Below are 23,253 nucleotides of genomic sequence, written 5' to 3'. Positions count from 1 at the left end.
GCTTTCCTTACAAAGTGGGCTTGGAAGGCGCTAACAGATGACTCAAGCCTTTGGAAGCAAGTAATGGGAGCTAAGTATCTCAAGCATAACAACTTCCTAGATCTTGAAGTTCAACCTTCTGACTCCTTAATTTGGAAGGCTATCCTCAAAGCTAGGACTCATCTCCAAAAAGGCGTTTGCAGGAAAATTGGAAATGGGGAATCAACCTCCATCTGGTTTCACCCGTGGGTTCCCTTAGGCACCCTTCAGCCTCGACCAAAACTTGACGCAACTCACGGTATCAGCCTTGTCTCCAACTTTATACTTAATAATTCTTGGAACGAAGATCTTCTCCTCCAATGGTTCCAAGAAGATGATGCAAGAAGAATCATGAACATCACCATTCCGAACCATCCTTTGGAGGATTCCTGGCTTTGGACACCAGAAAGCAATGGAAAATTCTCCATCCGATCAGCCTATCGTACTATCAAGAACCTTGATCATGGAGATAGCAATAATGAAAAATGGAGGATAATCTGGGGAGCTAAGATGCATTCTAGACCAAAAATGCTCTGGTGGAAAATCCTTTCAAATTGTTTGCTGACGAGAGGTAAACTCCAACTTTTTACTGGATTAATTGACCCCTATTGCCCTTTGTGCTCCAAGGTCGTTGAAGACTCGTTTCATATTTTTTGGGAATGCCCTATGGCTCGATCTATATGGTTTGGCTGTTATTGGAGCATAAGGACGGACTCCTTCAGTTTCTCCAATTGGGAGGAATGGTTAATTGGATTCAAAAACACTGCTAACAGACCAAATGATCTTAGTTTCCATGCTTTCCTTGAGGGTGCTGCATTAATCTTCGAGAAGATTTGGAAGGAGAGAAACATGGTGATCCACCATGATCACGGCACCCCCATAAGGACCATTACTCAGCTTGTTGATAACCGGCTCCTGGAGGCCCTCCAATCCCATCAAAATGGTGATGCTGCAATGTCACAATGGCTGCCCCCCCCCCTGAGGGATGGCACATATGCAACACAGATGTGGCAATTGGCCAAACACACTCGGTAGGTGCAACTATATTCAGAAATGACAGAGGGGAGATTACTAGTATTCACACTTCCCGCATTCAATACTGCGAACCGCTAGCTGGGGAGTTAGCCACACTACAAAAAAACCCATTTTCCCCGACTAGTTTTTTGGTCATTAAAACTCATTAATTAGTCACCTAAAATTTTTTGTGACTAATTATTTTTAGTCACCATTTAGTCGCTGAATGTCGGTCGTAGAAGAGATTTAGTGACTAATATATTTAGTCACAAATAATGTTATTTTCTATGACTAAAATTTAGTTACAAAATATATTAAAGTTAGTCACAGTAAGATTGATGTATTGGTCACATAAATACCAATATGCACTTTCAACAACCAAAAAAGTAAACTTTAACAACTAAAATTTAGTCACGAAAAACCTAATATTTTATGACTAAATAGTTTAGTTGGCAATAATAAATAAAGAATTACATAAATTAATTATTCAGTGACTAATATTTAGTCATAAAAATTAATTATTATTTTTTAATTTAAAATATATTCATTTAAATTATATAATAAAAACAAATTATTCAAAAAGCTATATTTAAATAATATTGAACACATTTATTCATTACATAAAAATTACAATAGCAATCATAAAAAATTCAATTACATAGTCCTTGCTTGAATTGTATTGTCTGTGAACTACAACAACAAACTCCATGAATCAGAGTTGCCAACATGGAAAACAGAAAAAAGTTACCCCCAATTCAAACCAAACTAAATGAACAAAAAAAACTAACACTAAATTAGGCAAACAAACATAAAAAAGAATGTGAAGCCTCTGTCTTGATCTGGCTCCAACTCAAAAGCTAGAAGCACACACCCCTCAAACTCTTAAAGCATCCTTTGAGCATCTGTAGGCATGATCTGTGAAAGAATTATAGGAAAATTATTAAAATCAGCAGCAATACATAACTATCACTACAATTTTAAATGAAAATTTATACTTTATTAGTTCCGGAAACAAACTAATCATACACTCATATAAATAATATTGAAAGACGTATATGTAAGAGTAGGACAAAGACCATGTTTATTCTCTGTATAGAGAGAAAGCATACCCCTGCAAAATTTCAACATGTAGACAGAGCAAATAACAAATATTTTCACCTTTACATCGTCAATCATCGACCTCAGCTTTAATTTCTCTCTGTAGATCTTCCTTGTATTCCTTAAACGTGCCTGGAAAGTTCCGTACAGTACCATCTTCGACCACCCAAATTTCACTCTTCTCTTCGTCCTCGCACACACGTGATATCAGCCTAGAATCATGACTGACCAGCACAACTCCACCAGTAAATTCATCAAGTGCGTCAGCTAGAGCATCAATACTCTGCATATCCAAGTGATTTGTGGGTTCATCCAACAGCAAAATGTGGGGTTTTGACATGGATATTGATGTGAAGACAACACGGGATTTCTGTCCTCCAGAGAGAGATCTACAGCAGTGAAAGTTCCACTCTACATTATCTTGCAACAGAGAGAGATCTACAGCAGTGAGAGAAGTTAAACATAATATAACAGTACTATAAAATCTCACCTGAAAAATCAGTAAATTAATACAGAACAGAGGGTTCTAAAATAAAAAAGCATATATGCCCCCTACTTTGATGCTTCTATTTTGATGTATATGTCTGGTTTAGCAGATGAAAAAGTTCTTATATACCTTAAAAGTGAACTACACTTAACGCTATCACCAAATAATACTTAAAGATAATACTTCATGATATGCCTGCAAAGTTAAGAAACAAAACTAATTAGTGCGGCAAAATTTATTTATTGCTTGAATAGTAAATATATACCTCTAACATATTCTACTTGCTTCACAAAAGTTCCTCTAATTTTGAAATTTGCTCCTTTAAGGATTCACTTTCATTGATTAACTTTTTCCTCTGCAAAGAATTACATTTAAGTATAAAGTCCTTGCAAACAATGACTAAGAGATTTGAAGCAGTTCTAGGTGTTGAAACTGAAAAACTTGTCACGAGAATGGTTCCTGTTGTCCTTCCAAAACTCATTGTGTCTCAGCAGGATGATGATCAAGCAGTTGATGTGTTAAATGAGTTGGCTAAGTCACTACTATATCAACATAAAGTCACTACTATATCAACCTATATTATCAAACTCTTGATGACAAAATTAAGGGAAATTAAGGGAAAGCCATCAATAATTCTCTTAAATTAATTTACCCAACTTATTTATATGAAATGTAAGAGCATGGAAAGCTTACCATTTTTTAGACCAGATGTTGCAACTGCATTGCTTGAAGATTCTCTTATTATTATAGGAATTACACCATCCAAATTATCAAGCCCCACAACAATACCCTATGTGCATATTCATCAAAACGAGAATAACTCATTTTCTCATAACTTTGTAGCAATCCAAAACAAAATTACAACTCCGATTTCAAAAATAATTCAACATTTTGCAGCAAATAAATAGGAAAAATATATATATAACCGGAACGAAAATATAGATTAACCTGTAGTCCGTAAGCTATGAGTCTCAAGAACAAGCATCAACAAAGCAAAGAATTCATCTTCATATATGAATATGTATCTTTCATATACAAGAAGCAATGCAATGTATATGTATCTTTCATAGTAATGTGACCAGTTCTCATGATTGAAACTAATATCACGCTTCCTGCAACCTTGTTACAAAAGAAAAAAGAAAAAATATGAGTACTTATAATTATATGAAATGAGAGAAACTAGTACATGATTATAATATTTCTTAATATTTCTTAATATTTCATGCTTATATGAGTACTTATAATTATTATAATATGAGTACTTGAGAATTTCGAATCAGTAGTAAGTAAATCAGATATGATAGTACATGATTTACAGTTTAATCTGTAGTAAGTAACATAATTTTCCTCTGTACTGACCTGAATCCCTGACTCAAACTGATCAGTCCATTCAGTGGGCAGCTGCAATCAATAACATCAATTATTGGAGTCAGAACCAGATATTGCTAATAAAACACCGTCTTACCTAAAACAGAATAATAAAAGCAGAAGTAATACTCAATTTACTAAGTTTAAGTAATTATAAGAACATACAACATCAAAAGAGCTTTGCCAGTAGTTGGAGATATTAGGTTCACATTCAGTTGGTTCTTTGAAGACCCATTTGTGACATTTATCAGATGCAACTTTGCCCATCAGCCTGGTCATGATCAAATGAAACCCATCAAAAGAAAAGAAGAAAACACCAGAAAAATTTCACCAAAAATGTAGTCATGTTTATGTGCAGACATATTTTGGTAGGAGCAATTAGATTTTAGATTGTAAGAGGCAGAGAGATTATTAAATTGAAACAACCACAAAAACAGCTACCCAGTACCCACCCTTCTTCATAATTATACATCTGTCATGATACAATGAGGTGACTTCCTCGAGATCCGCCTGCAGATCGTGCAAATATAAGCATGAAATCATAGAAAACAATAAGGTTTAACCACTTCATTGTAATAATGACTGGGTCCCAAATTATTGATACCTTGCAGATACTGTCCTGACCATTCATTTTTGCAACAATGCTAGCAGGAGATATAAGCTGAACAGCATGTCTGAGAAAACAAAACACAATGGCATCATTCAGATCAAATTATACACTGGTTGACACTTGACAGCAAGGACAAAACAAATAAATAAATTTAACATGTAAGCCAGGACCTTAAAGAAGTTCGATCAAAATGTTATAAAGTTAGTGACAAAAAACTTTATCAAAATGTGATCAGACAAAGTTTTAACAGAAAAAGAAAACCCCCATTACTCAATGTTAGATAACCTATTAAACAATTAAGTTAGTAGCAATGAAATTGATTGAGATATCTGAAATCTTTTAAAAGAAATAATTAAAAAAAAAAATCTATTCTTTGCTTACGTTTTAAACAAGTGCAGTAGGATTATATAGCAATCAAGTTTTATATTTATTTGAAGAAATGTAATATCATTGGATCTAGTCAGCTTTTTCTGCTCCTTCCTCAGTTTTAAGCTCACACCTCATCCGAGAAATAAGCTAAATTTCATGGCTGCAAACAAACCAAAAGCATTTGCCAGTGGCCTCACAGCCCAGTGAAAATCCTCAATATCTAATTAAAGGAAAACATACCAATCATGCAGCTTGCACTACAAGAAAAAACATTTATGATAACACTGAAAAAACATGTTGCAGAAAGAAACAATATAACAACGTACCAGAAATACTACTGAAAGAACTTTCTGACGCCTTTTTAACCCAGAGTGGTTAATCCCGCTACCTGAGTTCAAATGAGTCTCACTGGTGTTGGTCTTCTTCCTTCCAAGCTGCCAAACATGAAATGAACACCAAAAAAGTTGCTCTGAAAATTTAACTATATCTCCCAAAATAGGCCATAAGTATACAAAATAATACATAGCACAACCGATTAAAACATTTTATAATTAACAAACTAAAGCACGCCCAAGATTCATAAAATACAATGATGTTTCAACTATAAGAGGGTGAAGTTTTTAACCACTGAGGCCACCACAACAGAGTTTCCATATATTGAAGTGTATGCAAGTATTCTTATTTTGTGGCATTATGTTCTGAAACTCTAGGTGCATTTGTAAATGTAATCACCTTAATTGTATATTTATTGTACTTTCAGTGAAAGGGATTCTAGAATTCCACTATTCACACTGCTTAAAATATATAGAAAAGGAATTGATGCAGTCCTTACCTTTTCAACCACTAAAATGGAATTAGGATCATGGCAATCTCCCTTGGTATAAGATCCACAGTTTCCTGAAGGAGTTCCAAAGCTAGCAAATTTTACAGCAGATACAAGGGTATTCTCAGGACATTGCAAGTGGACAGTTGGAACATTTCTGTTACTTCCACTGTCTTCTTTCTCCCAAGCTTCAGGTCTAATAGAAGGATGATCCTCTGCAACAAGAGCACAGAGGCCAGTTACTTTCCGCCTTGACAAAGTAATCTTTGATGGATCTCCTCCTTTCTCCTCAAAGATCACCAGAATGTTTCCAGATGACTTGAACCAAGAACGGGGCACATGGTACCTGTTCGAGAAACATTGCTGCCTTGTAAGGTTCTTTAACAATGCAGTAATTACTTATTAAATCTTAAAACATTTGATCTTACAAGATGAAATAAAGAAACAAAAAAAGTGCTAACACCCACTATGCTATCACAATCGTTTACCATTAAGAATTTAAGAGTATATCTTCACATTAGTAACCATAACAGAGAACGAGTACACCACAGCCAGGCACCAAGAGTCTATAAAACTTCAAATTTGGTTTTGAAATAACAATAACTATATACTAGGCAATACATTAAAAGTGTGCATGCAGAGCGCCTGTGCATTCCTGCTTGCTTTTGCAAGTTTGATAGATGGCTTATAAACTTCTGGACATAGTAAATACTAGCCTTTTCTGAAAGCTAAATCATAACCAGTTGAGCTAGCCTCAACTGACAAATTGTTTCAGTGGTTATTTAATCTTGGTAAAAGAGAAAGTAAACCTTCGAGCTATTAAGTATTAAGCTCACTCTATAAGTTTCCTCAGATCAAACCCAAGCACCTTATTTTTATTTTGTGCTACATTGTACTGTTTGTTTTTTCATGAGATATATTTACCAAATACTCAAGACCACTCACATACACTCTCATTTACTGAAAAACAAAATTAGATATACTTATATGATAGTGACTACTGAAGATCCAAATGTCTACGCTACTCAGCCTTGGCAGCAAAGAAATGAAAGGGAAACATCTTTGAGTATATTTATTGACTTAGTCTTACCATCTTTGAGTTGGTTCTCCACAACCCGTAAAGCATTTGTTGGGCATGAACTTTCCTCGGTAATCACATTCTTTAACACATCCATCATCTATAGAACTCTTCCTTGGCCAGTACCTTCCAATTTCTTCCCCATTCAACCAAGCTAGACCTTTTCCCATATGAACCATATCCAGCCCCACAGGTTCTTTCCCTGGTGGAGGGTTTATTTCAGCCTGCAATACTCCGAGTCCGAGTGAGTACTTTGTTTTTCTTAATTTCAACAGCATAAAAAGAAAGTAATAATACAACTGAAACAATCAGCCTCTGTAATACGAAAACCATAATGTTCCCCAGATCCCAGTATTTACCTTGTACCATGTTAAAGGTTGCATCTTTGGTGGTTCCGAGGTAGCAACCCAATTTACTTTATTAATACCATCTGCCTTGTAAATGCCTAAATGCTCTCCTTGCAAACCAATCTGAATATGAGAAAAGGTAAGAAACAAGTATTAAACAAATACTCTGATAAAATCATTCGGATAAAAAAATTTAAAATGTTTTTTGGGATCATTCAAGCTATGGATTAGGTCCCTTCTCGACTAAATAAATAATATCTTATTGGTTAGTTTGGTTTAAATGATGTACGATTTTCAACAAATACCCTTAAAAGTGCTATAAACTAACAAAGAAAATAATAAATGAAAGGTTACCAAGAGATTTACACAAGACACATGACTTTTTGGTTGATTCCCAAAGCTAATACAAAGTAAAGGTTTGTCACAGTAAGGTCTTTTCTAAAAAATAAAAATTGCAGCTAAACTAGATTGTATGAGACTCATCATAAACCGTCCAAGAAAATGTTCAGGATTTTTCTTCAATAATAAAACACGTTAACCAGGCACTACCTTATCATCAACGATGCCTCTCTGTCATCATTTTCCCTTTTCTTATCATCAACGATGGCACTACCTTCAGCTTGATTTCCATCAGAGGTAATAGTAATAGATGGTTCCAAGAGACGAGGGCCTGCATAATTGAGCCGCAGTTGGTCGCTTCTGAGGAACAAAATCAAGGATGGGAACCAGGAAAATGAAAATGTAACTGTAAGGCAAATGAAAATGTAGAGGGAAAATTTGGAGTTTACCTCCAAAAAAAATATTTTAGCAAATTTATTTAGTAGCAGTTTGTTTTTAATAATAAATAATTATATGTTTTAAAAAAACAAAGAATATAATTATTTGTTATCTTTATACATTGGTTAATATTTTAATAAAAATATTTTCATATTATATTAAAAATAATATATTAAACTAACATTAATATATCCAAAAAAATAAATTAATATTTATATATTGTCCATACATATATAAGCAAACTAGTAAAAAGTTACGTGCGAGGCACGTATACTAAATTTTATGTTAGTTTTTTTTTCTACGTTATTAAAAAGTGATATAATTAAAAATTAAAAAAATATATATTATTAGTTATTAGGTTCAACATCATTACTCTGTGTTCATTTTTAAGGAAAAAAAATATATTTATGAAATAATAATTTGTTGCAACGCGTGTACAAGCAAAATTAAGAAAATATAGCATTTATTAGTAGAGTATTGACAATTTTAACAATAAATTAACTGATATAAAAATATTACTGAATTGTTTTGGTGAGAATAGGAAGTTTTGATTTTTTGGGTTTAATTATTGGGTTTATTTATTAACGGGAGATCAAACCTAATCGTTAAATTTAACAGAATATTCTTTTTATTTTTAAGTATATTCTGTTAAACCAAGAAATGCCGTTAGATAGGCACTTTTAATATATAAAGATATAATAGATAAAATATATAATTCAATGCCATCTTGTCAACTCATTTGAACTAATAAATTTTATTATTAAGTTTGATTCATACTTAAAAAACCTTATTATTAAAAATTATTAATAAAAGTTAAAAAAAAAAAGTACAGCTAAATAAATATAATAATAAATAAAAATTTATTGTAGTACTCACTGCTACAAAAAATTAATATAACTATAAAGTAAATCTAATATAACCAAAAGTAACGATCATAAAAATTGTATTCTGCTCGCCATAACAAAAACTAAGTACAGCCAAAAGTAGTGGTCATATAAAATTATATACCCTACACGTATAAAGAACTGTGCACTCATTCCATTAATATATAAGACTTCACAAAATCGGCCCATTCATCTCGTATTTCGTTTATCTCCTGGTTGTTGTAAGGCTTGTCATCTTTGAACTGTACAACCAGAGATAGATAACATTGAAATTGAATTTATTTTAAATAAAAACTTTATCAAATGAATCATGTATGTCTAAATACCTTATCCTTCAAAAAAGTTGCAGGATTGTACTGAGTCATGAAGCTTTTGATAATCTTCATGCAGTAATATCAACACTGTTGATCGTCCGGTTGTCCTCGACACCTGTACTGCCTGATCTTTATCTCAGCCCTTTTTCGTATATTTTGCTGGGTCATGTAGGTTTCCAAAGCACTACACCAAAGAGAAGTTAATTAGTGAAAGAATTAGTAAGAAAAGTTAAATTAAAGAAAAAAAAAATGATGACTTACGTTGTGACACAATTTCTAATTTCATTTTCAATTGGCTTATTCTTTGGGTCAATGAATGCCACTGACTGAGTAGCAGCCTGGATGATTATCACTACCCAGTGTTGACTACTGCACATAATTAAAAAAGTTTAGTGAACCCCCTGATCGATCTATATTTACATATATTAAATTATAAATCTACTTACGCATGATTCCAGGGACAAATCAACCATTGATCGGGTTGTATTTCCTTCAACCGCTCAATGAGATTCTGTGTACGTCTATTGGGATCTTTATAAGATATTGAGGATACTAAAGCAGGATTTAAAAATGCATATGTATTATTCAAACCACTGATATTAAGTGAATGTTCCTGCAAATAACTGAATCATAAAATTTTATTAGTAAAAATTTACAAATATAATTATTAACTTAAATATTAACCACTATACCTGCACCAAATAGTCATGACATTAGTTCCGATCCATCTCAGCTCGCACACATCTATGACATCTTCCTTGTCGATCCAACACTCATGGCCAGGTCCGAACAATTCTTGTTTAAGCTCATGTTGTACTGTTTTCTTCTGATGCCATTTCTGAACAATCCCTAAAAGTGTCGTCAACAACAATGTCTTTTCAGGTGGAGTGTAGTGTGATTCATGAAACATCTCTGGCCTCTTCAAGTGTATCAGTGGCTGAGTAGGCGGAGCCAGAGGATCTTGGGTAGCTTTCATCTTTCCTTTCACCTACAACCAAAAAAAAAAGAAACACTTTAATGTGAAAAATTAAGATTTTTCAACATTAAGGCTAATTATAGTTTACCTGGAGTGAACAAGCTGAAGGCATATTTATTAGTTTCTTCGGCCAGAAGACGAAATGTTTCACAGCTGAACCCACTTTGAAGAAGCCTTCTTGCTTTAGAGGGCATGGCAGATCGGCATTTTCTTCAACAACCTTTTCTATGAAGACACGTTTAAAGTCACAATGCTTCTTCTTTTCTCCATGTACCGTGATCTCACCTTTCTCATCCGATTTTTCTAATTTGAGATACCCAAATGCAACTAGGCCATTTCCTTTGATGTTAGGATCAATCACGTGCAAACTGCACTCAATTGTCTTTATTTGCAAACCAAACAATAAACAAGCTTGTATTATAATATGAAAATTAAGTAAGTGAGATATGACAAGTCACTAAGTAGAATTATAATTGTTTTAAAACTCAAGTGAAAAATACCTTATCCGAAGTAACCGGAGACGGTGCTGGTGGACCAGATGCCCTGGCGGTTGTTGGTGATTGTGGAGAAGAACAGTCCCTAGCAGCAGGTGGTGGTGATGGAACAGAGGTAGTATCAACACGAGGTGGTCCAAACGATGGTGGAGATGGTGGAGGTGGTGGTGGTGGAGGCGGTGGTTGTTGGATGCCAAAAATAGGATGATTGTTGGGTATGTTCATAATATCTTTGAGTTGTTGTAAAAAATCTTGGCGTTCATTTCTTACCTCTTGAAGAATCTCATCTCGCACCTCATGTCGTATCTCATTACGCATTTCTTCTCGCATGTTTGCAACACGATCTTCAATTACTTTTTCAACTTGGTGGTTTGAGTTTTTTTTGTTAAGGGCAGGTCCTAATCCAGGTATATGACCACATCTTTCACTACCCAAAACCTCAGCACGGATTTCATCTTCCAGTATTTCCTCATTATTCTCTTGACGTTGTCGTCTTAACTCAACCATTCGATCCTGTATTTTTAAAACGAATAATTTTAGAGGAAAATTAAACAATTTATTTTGAAAGAATATAACAAGTTAAGACATACATATCGTGTTCTTGCTTCCTCATTACACCAACCATTTTCTGCATTCCAGTGGGTGTTCCTAAATAGCTCAATTTCTCCAACATCATTAACTAAAGACTATTTAACAAAAAAATTGTTAGTATAACTTTTTTTTTAAAAAAAAAAAACATTATTATTCTTATGTAAATACTCTTACTCCTTTTGTTCGATGTTGAATAAAAGATTTTGATCCGCCTCGATGATTATATGGTACTTTAGCTTTATTTTTAGCTGCCGCAACCGAACGTTTCTAAATAAAGTAAAAATAAATGACATCATATGATGTTAATACTATATCATTAATAAACATATAGAAAGTATAAATTATACCTGCCAGTTAGGATTACCAAAGATATTGTCACACAGCCAGTGCCAATCTTGGTCCGTCATTCTATGATTTAAAGGTCGATTAGCCAGTGGATCCTTTCCTTCTTTGACAACATCTTTATAATGAGCATGAAGTTGGTTTCTATAATTTTTGTAACGATTTGAACAATGTCGTTCAATGACGTCATGCATGTGTCTTTCTTCCTTCGGATCAATTTTGAATTTGTCCTACATAAATAGATTAAAATAATTTCAATATGTATTGAAAGATAAATGTTATGTAAAAGAAATAATAAAAAGAATTATGTAGAAAAAAAATTATTTTTGAATAAGTTAAGTAACCTTAATACGAGTATGAATAAGTGCCTTATCCTCTGGTGGGACATTCTTCCACCCTTTATATTTAAGAGGTGCATGATTTCTTACTATAAAACCAATTTCTGATGCTAATTTTGAAGCATTGTCTCCTACCGGGTGAAGTTCTCCCTTTCTAGCTGTTACTGGCAACTTACTTTTTGTATCCGCAACTACTTTACTTGTGCCTTTACTTCTATTTTGGCCACGAGTTCTTTTCTTGGTTGGGGCTATAAAAATAAATACAAAATGTCTCAGAGAAATATTTGATAAAGATATATTAATACAAATTTATTAATTTACAAATTAATTAATAATAATAATTATATAAAAAAAAGCATACCAGTAGATTCTAAATCCTCTTGTTCATTTTGAGTACTCTCTGTTGGTTGTGTTGTAGTGGAATAATTAACTCTTGAAACTGGTAAAGACGGAGTAGTAATGGGAATCTCAGATGATTGTTCTGAAATATTTCGCGTTGATCGGGTTTTATTAGGGATATCAATTGCTTTTTTTTTCGGTCCCATGTTCCTATAAAATTCCAAATAACTAATAAATTTGAAGTGGTACTAAATTAAATAAATAAAAATTAATATAAAAAAAACTATGCAATAATATAAAATTACTTATAAACTGTCATCACTTTCATCTGTAGATGAACATTCAGAATGTTGTAATTTCTTATCAATATCCCCTATATCAGTCTCGGAATCTGATATATCATCATCGCTTTCCCTTACATTACTTTCATTCAAAATTTGATCACAATTAATTATTTCAAAATTAATATGTGATGAGTTAATTTCTATCAATTCTGCATTTGGATGGTTAAGAGGAATTTCGACGTTTGACTCATCAAATGTTATGTCAATATCATTTGATCTCTCTTCTTGATAAGCTTCTGTATAACTATTGGAACCATCTTCTTCTGCATCTACACTTTCAAGTATTACTTCTGGAACGTCCCATAAGTGGCGTTGATTCACCTTATCAACCACTCTCCATTTCGAACCAAACTTATCATCTTCCAAATATAATACCTGATTTGCTTGGTCGGCAAGAATATAAGGTTCTTCCTTATACCATTTTGAGCTGACATTTATACTTGTGATATGGTATTCTTGGTGTGTTCTTTTCTTTTTGGTATCAGTATCATACCAGTCACATTGAAAAAGTACCACTTTATGATCATATATATATGATACTTCTAAAATATCTGTTATGACACCATAAAAGTCACACGTACTGCCACCATGTTCACCTTCAACCCAAACACCGTAATTTTGAGTGGTTCGTCCGACGTCCCAAATTTCAGTATGATAGCGCACGCCATTAACTATACATCCATTATACGAGAAGATTCGATGATCTGGCATACTTGCAAGAGCTAAGACTGATTTTGTAATTTGATGAGGAGACAATTTATATTTTTCATTTATCTGTAAAAGTATTATAACTATTAGCTTTTAGTAGAAACTATACTTAACGCAGTTGTAAAAAAAATACTTACTTTTTCTTTGAACCAAAATGAAAATTCCAACTCTTGAGTTCGAATGATGTCTACTACGCCTTTAGATTGTAATAAAGCTTTGTGCTCGCTATTTAATAAGAAAAAGATGATATAAATATTTGTGCAAAATGTATAAAAACTAAAATTTATACGATAATTATAAATCTTACTCGATGTAAGGTTGTAACTCCGGACAATTATTTAAAATGTACCAGTGCAGCTTGTTATACTCATTAGGTTCTAAATTGCGAAATTCCCTTCCACCAAATAACCTTGTAGGTTGATCAAAAACAGACAACGTTGATTCATTTTGTACCTCACTGAGATCCCAATTACGCTCTGGACGATTGAATTTTGTTTCAATCCCGTGAAGATACATCGAACAAAAAGTTAAGGCCTCCTTACCAACATATCCTACAGCAATTGAACCTTCTGATCGTGCTCTATTCTTAACTAAATTTTTTAGAGAACCTAAGAACCTAAAAAATTAAAATTCATCATTAGAAAAATATTCTTAATTTTTAAAATAAGATGGATAAAATTTTATTTTAAAAAATAATTAGTATTTTACCTTTCAATAGGATACATCCATCTTGTATGTACCGGACCACCTAACTTTGCCTCTGAAGGTAAGTGCACTGCTAAGTGGATCATGACATCAAAAAACGCTGGAGGAAAAATGGATTCAAGTTTACATAAGCACTTTACAATTCCTTTCTCTAGTGAATCCAAGTCTTCAACGTATAATGTTTTTGCGCACAACTTTCGAAAAAATAATGAGAGCTCGGAAATGGCAAGTATCACATCCTTTTTCACATATGGTCGCAACCCAACTGGTAATAATCTTTGCAGCAAAACATGGCAATCGTGACTTTTTAAGCCAATAATTTTACCTTCACTTATATTGACATTCCTTGAAATGTTTGCGGCATACCCATCTGGAAATTTGACCGACCCTAACCACGTACAAAATTTTCTCCGGTCAACTAATGGCAATGTGTAACATGCTTGTGGTTTAAACCATTTATCTCCTTGTTTCTTCAAGTGTAATTCTTTGCGTAGGTTCATCCTTTGTAAGTCAAGTCTGGCCTTTTCAGTATCCTTTGACTTCTTATCTATGCATAACATTGTACCGTAGATACTTTCACAAATATTCTTTTCAATATGCATCACATCTAAATTGTGTCTCAACTTTAATTTTGACCAGTATTCTAACTCCCAAAAAATACATTTTCGACTCCAAATAGGTTTATTCTTTTGGGTTTTTCCACCATTCACATCAACCTTTAATCTTTTTCTCCTTTGCACGACTTCTTCTAACAATTTTCCATTATCGTCTTTAGGTATTTTTCCTGGAATGAACTGATCAACTGTTTCCAATTGTTTTAAGATATCTTCCTCTGATAATATTTTAGGAGGAGGACGACTTTCAATTTTACCATCGTAGCGTTTATCTTTTCGCCATGGATGATCTAATGGCAAAAAACGACGATGCCCCATATAACTAATTTTACTTAATATGGGAAACGACAAAGCATCCACATTACAAACAGGACATGCCTTGTAACCTTTTGTGCTCCATCCAGATATTGTACCATAAGCTGGAAAATCATTTATCGTCCACAATATTGCAGCACGCATTATAAATTCTTTTTTATTTGATACATCATATGTTGTTACCCCTTCCTCCCATAATTGTTTTAGCTCATCAATTAGGGGTCGTAAGTAAACATCAATGTCTTTACCTGGAGAGTTGGGACCAGGAGTTAATAATGCCATTATGAAATTATTTTCTTTCATACATTTCCAGGGGGGCATGTTATAAGGCACTAATACAACAGGCCATATGCTATAGCTTGTGCTCATGTTTCCAAATGGATTAAATCCATCGGTTGCAAGTCCCAATCTGACATTTCTGGGGTCTTTTGCAAATTCTGGAAATTGTTTATCGAATTCTTTCCAAGCTTCTCCATCTGCAGGATGTCTAAGTACACCTTCAGTATTTACACGCTTTTCTTTGTGCCACCTCATTTCATCTGACGTATGTCGTGACATAAAAAGTCTTTGTAGACGTGGAGTAATTGGAAAGTAATGCATTTTTTTCACCGGTACATTCTTTTTCTTCTTTCCTTTATGTTTGTACCTTGAAAATCCACAAGTAGGGCATTCTGTAGCATCTTTATATTCTTTCCAAAATAGAGTACAATCATTTTTACATACATGAATTGTCTCATAACCCAATCCAAGAGTGCGTAACATTCGCTTAGCTTCGTAATGAGACTTTGGCAGCTTATGATCAGTCGGAAAAGCTTGACAAAGTAATTCAAGTATCATATCGAAACATTTGTCACTCATTTTATTAAGCACCTTGATATGCATCATTTTCACCAAAAATGTTAAAGAAGAAAATTGTGAACACCCTGGATATAATTCTTTCTCTACTTCGTCAAATAATTCTTTAAAATTTGTAGGTTCATTGTAATAAGTTTCCTCCCCTCCAATTTCATCATTTTGATTAGTTTCAAAATTTACTCCTCCAGTAATATCTTCAATAACGTCAAACATTTCATCATCCTCCTCCTCAGAATCTTCGTTGTCTTCATTTATGTCTGACTCTAAATCATCAATATTGAAGCTTGAAGCAGTTTCGTCCTCCCCGTGATATACCCAGTTTGTATAAGATTTAGAAAAACCATTGACCCATAAGTGTCGCTCTACTGTTTCTAATTCGTGATAGTAGAAGTTCACACAATCGGTACAAGGACAAGGAGTTTTATTCTCATCATTCAAGCGACTACGTGCGAGGTTAATAAAAGTACTAACCCCGTTGGTATATTCTTCTGATAATTTGTTATTAGACCATATCCAACTTTTATCCATTATTATTTCTACACAATAAAAATAATAATTATTAAACATGTGTAAATATAAGTACTCTTAAATATATAACATACAATGATAATTTTATGATAATATTTTAAGTTTTCGAAATGTTTATGTTTTCAAAATAGAATTTTATCGATGGTTTATTGTTGTTAGATAAATAATAAAAATTTATAAACCTAACTAACAAGTATAATGTCAAATTGATTATTAAGATATAATAAGGTAGAATACTTTGCGAACAAAGAAATAAATTGAAAGAAAAATAATTTTATTTATTAATTTTTAAAAAATATTGCTCATATAAATAAAAAAATAAATGAAAATTTCACACTATTTTTTAACAAATATAAAGGTACCCAATATAATACATTAAAATTAATACAAAAAATTAATTTTATAGGAGTAAAACTAAAATTATTATAATTTTTTATATAAAATTCTAATTTATGAAAACATGGGCCCAAAGATGGTATAATTTTATTTACATAGAAACCCATATAGTATTCAATGAAATAAAATTAAAAAAAAATAGTATTTAGAGAAATTTTTTATTTTTTTTTTAAAAAATATATTTAATTATCATATTTCTAGTCTCATTATTATTATTTTGTTTAAATAGTTTCCTATTATATATCTTTCCAAATTAAATAATAATAATAATAATAATAATAATAATAATAATAATAATAATAATAAATAAAATACAACAGATAACACCACCATCATAAACTCTTTCTCATTCATGAAAACCTAACCCTAAAAAATTGCCGTCACTCTTTCCCTCCTTCTCGTCTCGATCTGTTCGAATTTGTCCCTCCCGTTGTCGCTGTATTCCGATTCTCCGACGTCCGTGGCAGCTCAAGAAGTACACGGAACGAGAGCGGTCGCCCGAACACATTCGAGGGGCGCGTTTGGATCCGCGAAGGCAATCGCTCGGATGTTCCCCTAACCCAACCCGGGAACGGACCGGAGGGAACCGCAGCATGGGGAGTGTCCGCGTCTCGTCGCAAGGCTCATTTTTAGTTGTGGGTCATAGGGCGGGCAGCTTTATCTGATCAAGGGCCGGGGCACAAGGGTCCTGGTACTATCCAGGTGCGCCCATCCAGCAGCCACCTAGGTAAGGGAGGAATTTTTAAAAGAAAGGATGACGATTTTTGTTTATTTTTGTATCACTAAAATTTTTCAGGATTCATGATGACTTTTAATTGTTTGACCTTGTTTGAATATATGATTCCGATTTAAGATAATCATTTTTAAGCCTATTTAATCTCTCTAGAAAAGCCTATTTAAAATCTGAAATCGTGCACCTATATCTCTCTGTTATGCCTGTGTGTAAAATAAGTGAAAGAATGGAGATCACAGATGAAAATAACCCCTTTATAATTAAAATTTAAACTTACAGAAAACATGGCTCTCTGGGCTATCTTGTTTTTCCAGGTTCCTTTCAGGTTGACAAGGGACATTATTGATGGCATGGGTGTAAGTGGAGTCGAAGGAGTTTTTAGAAGATGTTGCGAGGAAACACTCTCTGTTATGAGGACAAATAAAGAAGCACTGCTGACCATTGTTGAAGTATGTTACCGAACGTAGTTGCATTAGTAATTAATAGTCATTTTCAAAAAAAAAAAAAAATTCTTTTCTTTTTGTTAATTTGAAATCTCATGTGAGAAATTTCTGCAGGTTTTTATACATGATCCTCTGTATAAGTGGGCTTTATCTCCTTTGAAGGCTTTACAGCGTCAGAAGGTAGTTTCCTAATATTGTATGGAATGTGCGGAATTTTCAATTACGGGCTACTTCTTTTTTGGGAGAGCTTTGAATGTTTACTGTGTATGTGTAATTTTACTAATGTTTTGAGGGTTTATATACTTTTTAGTTTGGTTGGCTGGTGATACGACTATTAAATGCCTTGTTCTAAGTAGTTGGATATCTAATTCTTTCTTAGGTTTGAAGTTGTATTTTTGTTTGTCTCTGTTGATAGCCAAAGAAAAAACAACTATATGCATCCAAAAACGAAGATGATTAATCCATGTTAATATATTTCCTAGTTAGTTACAATGCATATTGTTTTAGTGAAATAGGATAGAAATTTTTTCAAACCTGGTTGGATGTACCGACTCCTTCTATCTTCTTTCAAATCCCTAACCAGTTGAAACACCTGAAGAGTTTTTAATTAACAACCAGTCAATACAAGATTGTAAAGCCATCATAAATTTAATTTAGCTCATACCTTAACAAATATGACCCTGATTTGCTCTTCAGATTTGTTCAGGCCAATTAAGATTTGTTTGCGTTAAGAAAAATTAAAGTGAAAGCGAACAAAGTAAAGAAAAAAAATTAATTGAAGATAATTTGTGTATATATAGTATATATAAAGATATAAAGATACCGTACTGTTAAAAAATCAAAATTTAAATTTTAAATTTTGAAATATTTATTTCAAATTTTTGTTAAATAAATGCTTTTTTTACCCTAGATTAGTGCAATCTGTTATGAATTTAAATTTAAATTAATATCTTTATTTTATTTTAAATCTTTCACTTAATGTTTGTTACTATACGTGTTTTATTTTTCAGATAAGTTAAAGTTAATATTTATAAATTATTGTTAATTAGCCTCTTGTTTCTTGTATGGTTTTATGCACTAACACTGCCTTTTAATTAATTCAGATATTACGAATTGGATTCGCAACATCGAACAGCATGGGGATAATGTCAAAAAGATCCTGGTAGGAAACAAGGCTGATATGGATGAAAGTAGAAGGGTATGCTACTTTTCATTGCGACTTGAATTCTGGCTTAAAGTTTATTTTGACTTTTTTCTGTCATTATTTGATCATATTTTGAATCTTTAGTCTCAGCTTATTTTTGTCACTGCCTGCGCTTTTTCAGATCACAATAACGGTTTTGATTGTTTGTTTGTTTGTTTGTTTGTTCAGTTATGTGATTAATTTGTCTTGTAATGTTGTCCTAAAATTTAGCATATATGTATGACTGGTATGAGAAATTCGTATGTATAAACAGGGGATATTGTTCGCATGATGACATTTAGAGTTTTTTTTTTTGGTATGGAGTCTGGATGGCTGTGATTGATCAGATTGTTCTAACCAAAACACAATTTTTGTGCTTATTGAGTGGATTAGTAGTGTGAATTTTAATGTATATAATTGGTGTTTTCTACATTGGACGTTGATTGAGAGTGAAATAGGCTTTTTTGTTGTTTTGTTTCAGGTTTTTCATTCCAATTTTCAGTTGAGGGACAAAGGGAGATGAAGAATGCAATATTAACTTAATAATTTTCTCAAAGAATATATTTTAGTCTCATCTATTGGATTGATTCTCTAGGACCAGACAAATATGGCAAATTCGCACCGCAGGTATGAGGCAGTTTTATTCGAGTTATTGGGTTTGTTCCTTCATAAGCAGACACCATTATAGTATGCTAATATATATTTTGTTGTATTTTTCCTCTCTTTTGTATCAGTGGATTGATTAAAAGATCAAGTGATGGTGCAAATCTGAATCGCATGGGTGTGACCAATACTGTGGTCTCGCACTTATTTATGATGGAAAGGAGGTTAGATTTTTGTCTTTGTATTTTTTTTAATTCACTTTCTATTTTATTCTGTCTAATTGTTGACATTGAGAACTGCTGGATTCTTTTCTATATTGCATTGTATAAAACTAAACTAGAATAGATTGGTTACACTGCCAAAAAGTGAACATTTTTTGCTTCTGTTTCTCTACTTAGTATCCTATATTTTGCTCTCTTTGCTTGAAGTGCTCTTATGCTTTTTTTTTTATTATTATTATTTCTAAGTTGCGGAAGATTCCAATTATCGTGGTTCCTCTTTATCTCAAGTACTCTGTCATAAATTTATCAGGAATGATTTTTGCAAATGAGATGAAGGTGCCAAGGCTCAAGTCACTCACTGCAAATCTGAATCGCATGGGTGTGACCAATACTGTGGTCTGCAACTATGATGGAAAGGAGGTTAGATTTTTGTCTTTGTATTTTTTTTAATTCACTTTCTATTTTATTCTGTCTAATTGTTGACATTGAGAACTGCTGGATTCTTTTCTATATTCTGCAGATTGTACTCATTTAATTCACAGAAATTAATGTTATTCTGAAAATCCTTTTTTTATTTCATGTCTAATCATCACAAAATCATGTTGTGCTGGAGTCAATGTGATTAAAATTCAATTATAACACCTTCTGTTTGCTTCGCCTCTTTTTCATTTTCTTCCAGCTACCTAAAGTTTTGGGTATCAACGTTATTTGTTGATAGAGTGTTATTGGATGCTCCTTGTAGTGGGACAGGGGTAAGTAGCTGCATTATGTGACAATAGATTTCTCTGTTTAGCCAATTACCTTGTTTTTCTCTTGAGTAAACTAAATCAGTTGTATTTTGCAGGTTATATCAAAAGATGAGTCTGTTAAAATTACTAAAAGCTTAGATGAGTCGATAAAAGCTTAGATGAGTCTTTATATTAGGAATTTTTTATTTATGTTCATATTCTTTTGGTTTTGGTTCAGATTTATTTGATGGGTTCTTATTGATACTAGTGTTTAGGTTAGTCTTTCTCAGAAATGGTGACTTTCAGGTTTCATCAGTACCAGGTTGTGGGAAGGGCTCTCCCTACTGAGTCAAATGACCATCCTAAGATTTACAAGATGAAGCTTTGGGCCACCAATGAAGTCCGTGCCAAGTCCAAGTTTTGGTAAGCCAATGTTTTTTTTTTATTATGATCTTTAGGGTTTTTGGAGTTATTTGATTTGGGTAAGTGATTTGTTTTTAGTTTCTGCTTAGGTATTTTCTGAGGAAGTTAATGAAGGTGAAGAAGACCAATGGACAAGTTCTTGCTATCAATGAGGTACTTTATTTGCTCATAAGCTTGAATTTGGATCATCTAAACATTGTTCATTGTAAAAATCATAGCTTTAGTATATGAATATGAATCCTAGATAGACATTTGAAATAAATGAAGTTGATTCCATTTTAGTGTAACTTTTTTTTTTTTAAAATTTTTTTGTGTTTGGAAATGAAAGTTATCCCATTTGGTTAAGAGTATAATTTTAGCTATCTCATATGATTTTTGTTGAACATTTCTTTTGGTTCTAAAATGGAGTTTTTTGAGCACAAAAAGCCTGAGGATTACCAACTCTTAATGTGGCTCAATTAGGGAGACAGTACAACAATAATGTTTTGTACTTTGGAAATTTTTTGATAACGATGAAAGGTAGTATTGTTTTGTCTATTGGTTTTGGCTTTATTGTGCTCATTATCGCTGTTTGGATATTGTTTTCAGTACTTGATGAAGGTGGAATAATTCAAGTGGATTATCATGTTGGATTCAACAGTTTCTACCTCTGCATAATTACAGTAGCACGCTGATGTTAGTGATGCAAGTTGGTGGCCAACCTGGAGACTCTTCTATAAGCAATTTTATTTTTAACACATGTATTAAATATTTAGGTTAATATACCAATAATAAGATTTTATCAAATAGTAATTACATTAGATTTCATTTGTGACAATTCAAATAAAGAAAATACAAAAGTTAACATTAACAAAGTGTTATCATTAAAAGAGTTTGTTGACTCTCTTTTTCCAAGTTTGTAATTGTTTCTCTCCCTTCTCCTCTTGTGGGTTGTTGCAATTACATCTAAAAAAAAAGTGTTATCATTAATAAATTGTAACATTAACAAAGTATTATTATTGTAACTTAACTTGACTGAAACAGAAAAAGCTTCTGTTCTTTTCAAGTGATCTGGATGCTAAGAGAATTGTAATAATAATATTAATAATAGTGTTGTGATTTACAGGATGTTAAGTTTGATGAGGGGCCAGGATTGTTGTTGTAGTAACTAAAATTAAATATTAAAAATAAATTCAACTTAAAAATCATAAATCAAATTAATTTATTTTGCATCAAAATTTTAGTAGTAAAATTCACTATTTGTTATGATATTTTGTTAGTAAAAAATAATTTTTTTAACTATATATTTGCTACTAATTCAATAACTATATATATATTTTTTAAAAAAATATAATTTATGTTAATCATATTTTTTTAAGGATTAAATTAGTAGTTAATGTATATTCAATATAGTAATAATTAATCTTATATTTTAAAGAAACTAAATAATTACTTGGTACATATAAATTATTAATAATTGTAAAAATAAAATATTTTAAGACTAATATTTTAGTTGTAAAAGATCATTAACTTTTACTGACTAACTATTTCGTCACAAATTTTAAATTTTTAATGACTAAATAATTTTAGTCACCAAAAATTATTAGTCTCGCCACTATTATAATTTGGCGCAACAGTTTTAGTGACTAAATACTATTTTAGTCACTAAATATAACAAACAGTGACTAAAAAATTGGTCATTGATTTTTTTGGTTCCAAATAAACATTGTCTCGTGACTAAAATTATTTACGACTACAAATTAGTCACAAAATCTAACTATTAGTGACTAAGTTGATTTGGTCACAAAAAATCTAGTCGCTGAAAATGTATTTTCTTGTAGTGCCACTCTTTGCTGGGGAGCTGAAATGGCATCTACCCTTGGCCATAAAAACTTAATCCTTCAATGCGATTCCGCTGGGGCAGTTGCTGCTCTCTCAAAGGACTCCGTTGATCTGGACACACTCAATTACAACATCAAAGACATAGTCATGAAGTTCATAAACTTAACGCACAAGTTTGACCTCTGGGAGGTCAGTTGGATCCCTCGGATTCACAACGATGTGGCCCATGATGCGGCTCAAAGGGCTCTTCACTCCCAACTGATTGGAAGTTTTGATGCGCCCAGTTTTTTCGGTTTCCCACCCACTGCTCTGGTGGATGGCCGATTGGATTAGCTTCTTTCTTTTAGACTTTTTTGATTTCTGTTT

The 23,253-nt window shown here is 32.6% G+C and overlaps 2 protein-coding genes and 2 long non-coding RNA genes across 5 annotated transcripts in view; 3 read left to right on the top strand and 1 right to left on the bottom strand.

The window, feature by feature from the left end:
* The window catches only part of LOC115720858 (respiratory burst oxidase homolog protein B), a 59,491-nt gene that overhangs the window by 14,778 nt on the left and 21,460 nt on the right, over nt 1-23,253 (top strand). The gene's annotated exons all lie outside the window — the stretch shown is intronic.
* LOC115721148 (beta-galactosidase 3-like) lies at nt 1,604-7,970 on the bottom strand. Its single transcript, XM_061110809.1, has 11 exons — nt 7,762-7,970; nt 7,225-7,335; nt 6,878-7,089; nt 5,797-6,133; nt 5,291-5,398; nt 4,590-4,659; nt 4,438-4,495; nt 4,151-4,256; nt 3,977-4,018; nt 2,883-3,736; nt 1,604-1,947 (listed from the first exon to the last, which is right to left on the bottom strand). Exons 2-6 carry the CDS (start codon nt 7,246-7,248, stop codon nt 4,630-4,632), a joined length of 711 nt encoding a protein of 236 aa, XP_060966792.1. The 5' UTR covers nt 7,249-7,335; nt 7,762-7,970; the 3' UTR covers nt 1,604-1,947; nt 2,883-3,736; nt 3,977-4,018; nt 4,151-4,256; nt 4,438-4,495; nt 4,590-4,629.
* LOC133035100 (uncharacterized) lies at nt 17,058-19,894 on the top strand. The gene is made up of 6 exons (XR_009686376.1): nt 17,058-17,459; nt 17,780-17,914; nt 18,023-18,088; nt 19,012-19,106; nt 19,573-19,718; nt 19,826-19,894. It is a non-coding gene; the product is annotated as an uncharacterized LOC133035100 (long non-coding RNA).
* On the top strand, nt 19,904-21,866 carry LOC115721339 (uncharacterized). Of its 2 annotated transcripts, XR_009686378.1 has the most exons (6): nt 19,904-19,918; nt 20,226-20,335; nt 20,595-20,667; nt 20,760-21,066; nt 21,156-21,219; nt 21,655-21,866. It is a non-coding gene; the product is annotated as an uncharacterized LOC115721339 (long non-coding RNA). The 2 variants fall into 2 exon arrangements; XR_009686377.1 differs by having other exon boundaries at nt 20,595-21,066.

The sequence above is a fragment of the Cannabis sativa genome, chromosome 2, assembly GCF_029168945.1.
Source record: "Cannabis sativa cultivar Pink pepper isolate KNU-18-1 chromosome 2, ASM2916894v1, whole genome shotgun sequence".
NCBI classification, from domain to species: Eukaryota; Viridiplantae; Streptophyta; class Magnoliopsida; order Rosales; family Cannabaceae; genus Cannabis; species Cannabis sativa.
This window is presented reverse-complemented; position numbering and strand designations above follow the sequence as displayed.